The sequence below is a fragment of the Pagrus major genome, chromosome 12 (genome assembly GCF_040436345.1).
Source record: "Pagrus major chromosome 12, Pma_NU_1.0".
In the NCBI taxonomy this organism is placed as follows: Eukaryota; Metazoa; Chordata; class Actinopteri; order Spariformes; family Sparidae; genus Pagrus; species Pagrus major.
The window spans coordinates 1799309-1807366 of NC_133226.1; the positions used below are offsets into that span (position 1 = coordinate 1799309).

Genomic DNA, 8058 nt, shown 5'->3' on the forward strand with positions numbered 1-8058 from the left:
TCCAAATTCAATTATATCAGTCTTATCTTTGTTTAACTGATGAAAACTCTGACACATCAAATCATTAATTTGTTCAATGCATTTACTCAGCATTTGTATGGGATTATAGTCCCCTGGTGATATGGTTATGTAGATTTGTGTGTCATCTGCATAACTATGGTAACATATTTTGTTGTTTTCCATTATCTGAGCTAGAGGAAGCATGTAAATGTTGAATAGCAGAGGCACCAGAATGGCTTGGGGGAAGACAGATCTGTAGCAGATCTGGAGTCATGCAGTCTGAAACTTTTTTGAAGAACCCTGCTGGTAAAATATCAAGGCAGCAGGAGGAAGATTTCAAATGTTGTATTATATCTTGCAGGTTTTTGTCATTGATTGGATCAAATTGTGTCATGGTATTAGAGTTGGTTTTAGGTGGACACATGGACAACACACCTCCTGTACCTGGTACGGTGGCACCACAGTCGCTTTCATTTAATTGCCTGATGATGAACAGAAGAAAATACGTTTCTCCACAGACAGCTCTCATTCCACAGTGCAGCACAATAAGGACACAAGTGCAAAAACAGCAGACTTTCACCTGCACAGTTTCTCTTTTCTTACATGTAGTATAAGACTAAACAACATTTCAATGAGAAAAACACATTGCAGGTACCTGATGGTGAACAGAAGAAAATAAGGTTCTTCACAGCCAGCTCTCATTCCACAGTGCAGCACAATAAGCACTGAAACAAAATAAAATTAATGAGACTTGCTCACAGTTTAAACAGTGATGTTACACAGCCAACATTAACCTACAGCTAACAAAACTAATGTTAGCTAGCGAAGTAACAGAGTGCTTTTTAGCAACTTCCTCCACATACATTTAAAGCAGACCAACTTTTCCACAAACATTTGTTATCATTGTCAGGAGCTTATCTCAACAGATGAAACCAATAAAATATGTTTTTACATATAAAATCAGTTATTTTTGCAGAGCTCAACACAAATCAACCTTACCAGGAGTGCAGAAACAGAAGACTGTAACCTAAAGATAGGTTGCACCAGGTAAACCTGCACAGACTTGTGTGGTGTTCAAGTGCACACAGCACATTACGAAAATCTCATTACTTTTACATACAGTGCATAAAAGTAACAAAATAAAACATATATCACATAATACTGTAACAGGCAGGTAAATAATAACACTTATGAAAGAGAAGTTTGGAGGGCAAACAGCTGCACTGTTAGCCTGGTCTATCCAAGTTTCAGTTAAACATTGTGTTTGATGATAAAATCATGTATTAAAAATATCTCAGGCAGTAGCAGTTCTCCTCCCAAGTGCTGTCTTATCGGTTGTTTTGGTTTGTCTCGCCTGTTGTCCTTGGCAGTCGGAACTGATGTGTGGTGCACAGAGTAAAATATGTTACTCCTGACTTGTTGAGGCAAAATCCATCTGCCTTGAAGAGGTGTCTGCGTTCCCAGAAAATCTTAAAATTGTCAATAAAGTTCACTGATTGAGCAGCACATGTAGCTTTGAGCCATCTGTTCAACATCAACAACCTGCTGAATCTCTCATCGCCTTTTCCGAGAGTCAGTAGAGGGTCACTGACAAACACCACAGTATGGAGAGATCTGACTTTGCTCATCAGATCAATAAAGTCCTCAGATTGTTGCTTCACAACATCACAGGCCCCTGTGTGTAAAATGAGAGATTTCGCTATTGGATGTTCAGCAACGATGTCCAGAATTCTTTCTGAGATATCATTGGTAAAACAGAGTACTCTGCTGTTCTTCTTGCTGCAAAAGCTTTTTACCTCCTTCACAGCACCATCACCCACAATCAGTGTCTGAGGCCCAGGCATTAGCTCTCTCTGTAGCCTTTTACTTTCAGATTTGGTTGAGACCAAAACAATCCTTGTTCTTTGAGGATAAGGTGTTTTTCAGGTTGTGGGACAGAGAGCCAAGGTCTTGTGAAAGTGGGGCAAATCTGTTCTCCAGATGTATCTTTGTTACTTGGGTAGGTTTGCTCTCATTTTTTGTTTAGCATGTTAGCTTGCAAACATTTGCATATTAGCACTAACCACAAACTAACCTGAGGCTGATGGGAGTGTCATTATTTTGCAGTTAATTTGTCATAACCCGTTTTTTTAAATGACGATGAGATAGATGTAAAGTCAGGTAATCGTGCAAGGTTATCCAAATTTATCTTGCAGGAACCAACAACTGAAGAAAATATGATGGCATTCCATCCAACAGTTGTTGAAATATTTTGGTTTTAACCAAATAGACTCATCGCCACAAATAAAGTGAAAAAGACAAAAAAAACACAAAGCAATGTGTGTATCAGGACCTAATAAATGAATCAAAGAAAGAAACAAAACACAGAAAATAAACATGTCCCACACCTGAAGTACCTAAAATGTGTTTTGGAAATGTAATCTTGATTTTTTTTTTTTTTTTTTAAAGCTTAAAATGGATAATTAAGTTAAGATGTTTTGACTTTGAAATGATCCCCTCATTGTTGCAAGCTATTTGTACTTGTCACTTACAAAAAAACTAATAAACAGAGATTCATTGACAGTTGCAGAAGCAGTGTCCAATGTAGTGTACATATGTATGTAGACAAAGCTAATTGTCCAGCACCAGTACCTTGATGGACATTGATAGTTCAAGCAATCCCTGACATTTCATGTTGCAGTTTAAAATCTTAAAGTCAGTCCATATAATAATCTAAATCAAGATCAACCATCATCCATTAATGAAATTGTCCAGTATAGCTGGTAAACTGGCTGCTGCTGGTGGATTCAGAATGCTGCCTGTTACTGTGTCCTGATTGAGCCCCACTGATGTTTTAAATGGAGGCAGTATAAAAATCTATATATGACTGGAGGGGGAGATGTCCCTAGGTAGAAAGCGTTCGCAAGCTGATATGTCTGGTCAGGTTAAAAGCTTTAACTGGATCAGTCTGATATCGGATTTTCAGATCTGGATCAACAGTTCATGACTCTTTGGAGGGAAAACCGCAGTGCATATGCCTCATTTAAAAAATAAAAGTATCCCTCTAATTGGGAAACTGAAAACCTGAAAGAAAAGTTAGGAATTCAAGAATAAAATGTTTGATTAATTAAAGGTTGATTAAAGTGTCATTGACTCTTCAACTGTTTTTATAATTTGACTTTTGATAAGGCCACCCTTCATATGCCACACAGATTGTTGGACCTTTAATGAAAAATTATTTATATTTTCTAATCTTCAGTACACATACACAGTGAGAACAAATTCATCAAAATTAACTCCTACCACTTCTTTATCATTCATTTTTAGCTATCTTAACCTCAACAAGCTCAAATTACATCCAGATAAAGTTATCTACCATTGTGTCATTACAGTAGAATTGCCATGAATACAACGCAAACAAACAACTTTTCGTACAAAAAAAAATATTTGATCTTAATGTATAAATAGGTAAAAGGTTGGATCTCTAGGGCTGCAGCTAATTATTGTTTTACCATTTGATTATATTTATTTGAGGTGTGGTCCTCAAATGTCCTGTTTTGCCCAATTCTCCAAAACTAAAAGACAGTCAGTTTACAATGATATTAAAGACCATTGGCTATAAGTTCTCTGTGGATCAACTAATGAGTTAATCTAAGCATTCTAGAATTTATTGAAGACAGCTTTTCAAAATTGATTTTACAAAAGAAAATATTTCATTAGCTTGCACATTAGTGGATGAAGAATTTAAAATAACACATTCTAATCTCTATACATTTTTAAAAAAAAAAACAGGTCTGACATGACTAATCCGAGTTCAAAGGACTGAAAAAGACATCAGAAACTATATCTTACCTCCCCTCTCATGTGACTACTCTTTTTTTATGTTTTGTTTTGGTCAGACAAAAGAAGCAATCTGGCATTACCTTTGGCTTTAGGAAATTGTGATGGCCATTATTCAAGAAAATAATCAATATATTAATAAATAATAAATGTCATCGTTATGCCGAAACTGCTAGTCACCTTTTGATGAAATATTTATAGTTGTCAGGCTGTTTGAGTTCACACATAGATGATTAAACACACAGGCTTATAATTTGTACAACAGGAGGTGTGTTCTGTTGGATGCTTAATTTTACATCAGAAGTTTGTACCTATTTGATTGCATATCTGTAGTTTCCTTTTTGCATTTTCACAGTAGCTGCACCATATTTATGCAGATCAGTGCATTATGGTTTACTTATAAAGTGACTGTATACGTACACTGATAATGCAGTACAAGTATAGCACATGCATTAACACAAACCCTTCAATTGAAGTGTGAGAAATATTTGAGGATAATATTGAATATTTTTCTTCAACTGAAAAGACAAACTATGCATGAAGTCCACATTCAATATAACACCCTAAAAGACTGTGTATATGTGCATTTGACCGTCACACAACCATACACAGAGATGGAGGCATTTAGCCAGCCACCTCAGAGGTGACTCTCTCACAGTCTCTGCAGGATTTAAGTGCAACCATTCACACTGCCCCTTGAGTGCGGGGATCCTGCGCCACTTCTCTGCATCCTGCTCTGTGTGAAAGTCTCTAGGTGTGGCGAGGGGTGAAATTTCGCTGCACCTCTGATGCACCTCCGGGGGTAGTATCAGAGGTAGTATCAGAGGTAGAGTCAGAGGTAGCATCAGAGGTAATATCAGAGGTAGAATCAGAGGTAGTATCAGAGGTAGAGTCAGAGGTAGAATCAGAGGTAGAATCAGAGGTAGAATCAGAGGTAGAATCAGAGGTAGAATCAGAAGTAGTATCAGAGGTAGTATCAGAGGTAGTATCAGAAGTAGAATCAGAGGTAGAATCAGAGGTAGTATCAGAGGTAGTATCAGAAGTAGAATCAGAGGTAGTATCAGAGGTAGTATCAGAGGCGCAGTATTGGCAAACCGAACCAGTGTGAACGGATAAGCCGGCGGCATGGAGCGAGAGTGTGTCGATCTGATGGTGTTCACTGTCTGATAACTAAACAGATCCTTCACTCAACAAAATAAAGAGAAATGTCCCACAAAGCAACGTTACAGGACCAAACAACAGTAACGTAGTAACTGGTTGTGTCTTTGGCAACTTATATGAGGAAAAAAATACAGCAGTTATACTTTGAGAAGTGTCTGTCATCCTGTCTGTCCTCTTGTCTGTCATCCTGTCTGTCCTACCAACTCTTCGTCACATTTCTGCCCGAAAAACAGTGTCTGTCCCCGGCAAAAAACTTAACTCACCATGTGTTTGTCGCTATGAAAAAAATCACAACGGTCAGCCCTCCTGACCAAGACTTCAGTGAACTTTCCCCCAGAAAACAGCCTCCCTCCCCACGAGTGAAAGCGTCAGACAGCGTCCCGTTTACTGATGGCGATTATGTAATTTAGAGAAAATTACATAATCTAGAAAATTACATTCTCTAAATTACAATTATGTAATTTAGAGAAAAACGTAACTTTGTCACTTTCCAGGATGCATGGTGGGTCAGGATCTCAATCACAACACATTATAACAGCATCCATATGATTATAAACAGTCAGCGGGTACATGTTTAGATTAACAGGAGGACACCGGGGGAAACCTGTTGAAAAAAACACACAGACATCATCATCATGACGTGTACCGTCACGCCTCTTTTGGATCCGCAGCGCCGGCTTTCTGTGTGAATTACACTCTGGTTCGTCTTTATGCCGGAGCTGCTTGGTTCTGTGTGAACAAACAACAGCGGAGAATTGGCGAACTGCCGCTGCGGCGATAATGCAGTGTCTCTGTGTCTCAGAAGCAAACTCTTATCTTACCTGATGTAACACAGATTGTGAACATTGATATTATCACTGGTTTTATACTTGATTTAGCCCATTTAAATCCTGTGAACATGCATTCCTGTTGATCATTGTTATTTTGTTCTCTTTCCTTTATACAGCCATTGGTTTCAATTCAGTCAACTTGCAGATACTTGAAACTCGCTACTTATAAATAATCCATCACAGTCAACACAGTCACCTTTTATTTTATTCAGTTATATGTATAGATTGAAAAGTCTGCACTGCACTTCCAGGCAGCATTGACTGAACTCTTGAGTGAAATAAAATCAGACATGGAGTTCATTGAGATGGATTAAGTATCTGCAGGAATCTGAGAGTAAGAAACGGTTGGATAATAAAGTAGTCATGAGGGAATACAATACTAACTCCTTAGTATACTGTACTGGTTTACTTTAGAGACACAAAAAGGGTAAGTAAAGGTAAGGTAGTCACTCAGTAATTGTCAGGTGACATAGAATGGGACCCTGCAAGATACACAGGCAGACAAAAACTGAACTAAAGGCGAGCTTTAATAAAATAGAGCTGAAGTCCAAATCCATAAAATGCAAAATAATGGAACAACACAAGGTAAAAACAAAACCGGAGAAATCCAGGAAACAAACCAAACCAAGTACAAACCTCCCTGCATCAGCCAATCCAGGACTAGGCTGAGGTCCAAGAGGTGCATCAGTCAACCCAGAGATAGAGGAGTCGTCCACCAGCCCAGAGACAGCAGAGGCGTCAGCCAGCCCAGAGACAGCAGGGTCGGCTGCATAGCAGTGGAAATGTATTCCATAACTGCAATTATGCAATTAATAAAAAGAGAAAAGCAAAGGGCCAAGAGCAGAGCCCTGGGGAACTCATACTTCACATCAGTAAATATTGAAGTAGTTTTATTATAAGAAACGCATTGTGTTGTTTTTGAGGACTGAGAGCTGGGTGCACGGGGCTGAAGCTTAGCAAGCCACTGGAGTTTAGCATGGCCAACAAAGTATCTTTAAGATGTACCAACAATGGTTCAGCTGTGCCTGGAGCTCCTAAACACCAGGGCTTACAATTCTTTTCTATTTCAAAAACAGCAATAGCCGTCAGCTTCTCAGAAATGTTCGCATGGCTGGCCAAACAAAATGACTTAATTTAATTGTTGGGCAGCTAACCATGCGCACATGCCAGTCATTTACGAATCTGCAATAACAATGTAATGTTAGCTTGCCATCTAGTTAGCTAATCCAGTATCCGCCAACTAGTAGCTATTGCTTGATGCTTTTTATAAAGAAAAGGGCCATAATACATTGTAATGACAGAAACCTGTCGCAAGGTAAGTGGACAGTGGATCAGTTTGTGGGTCAGGAGCAGAAAATAAAACACAGTGACTATGAACTACAGGCATCAAACTCCAGACTTCAAACATGCCTTCAATAAACTATGAGTTACAACACAGATTCACTCACACATACACATTTTGATGAAGCTCATGGCTATGTAACATGCTCTACTTTTTTTTGTCTTTCAGGTTTATGAGCAGGACGACCTTTCAGAGCAGATGGCCAGTCTAGAAGGGCTGATGAAGCAGCTCAACGCCATTACTGGCTCCGCCTTCTAATCTATGACCCCAGTCCAGCCCTCAGCCATGGTCTAGTCTGGAACCCTTCTTCAAGCCTTGATGTCACCCGCTGTCCATTCACTAAAGGTGGCAACGGATCTTGGTTTGAAGACACCTCTGCGAAATCAGACCTCCATCTGTGCTGGGTTGAGTTTGTTTGGTTTCTACTAATCCTTACCAGTGTCTACTGTGGTAGGACCAGAATTGGATAGAAGGGAATTTAAAAAAAAGGATAAACACAATAGCAGCACAGCAACAACTCCAAGACCAGGACAAGGGTGGAGGGGTTTCTTTAGGAGTTCAAACTGAAACCCCGCTTCAACCTGAAACACAAAACTAGAAAGACCCATTGCCTAGCGCCTTGACTCAATGACACAGGATGATGGGATTATCACAAAAAAAAGAAGACAGTTGTCAGATCCCTTCTGTTTTCCTTCTTTGTGGTATTTATTAGCGTCCTCCTCCGCTGAGTAATCCACAACTCAGTTACTGTGACTGTACCTCACTTATTTTTCATGAACGCCGTTGGAAGTGTTCCTTTTGTCTTTGTTTTTTTGTTTGGGTATTCCAACATTGTGCAGTCACAGGATGTGTATATGGCTTGAAAATGCAACCAGAACCTACAGTAAGAAATAGAAAACAAATCCT

General features: G+C 39.1%; 1 protein-coding gene across 1 annotated transcript in view; it reads left to right on the plus strand.

Annotated features, from left to right (window-relative positions):
* Positions 1 to 7471, plus strand: part of dcc (DCC netrin 1 receptor) — a 245377-nt gene extending 237906 nt beyond the window's left edge. Inside the window, exon 29 of the mRNA XM_073478346.1 lies at positions 7321 to 7471. Coding sequence (XP_073334447.1) covers positions 7321 to 7410 — 90 coding nt within the window. The 3' untranslated portion in view covers positions 7411 to 7471. The remainder of the gene's footprint in view (positions 1 to 7320) is intronic.
* The last annotated feature ends 587 nt before the right edge of the window (positions 7472 to 8058 follow it).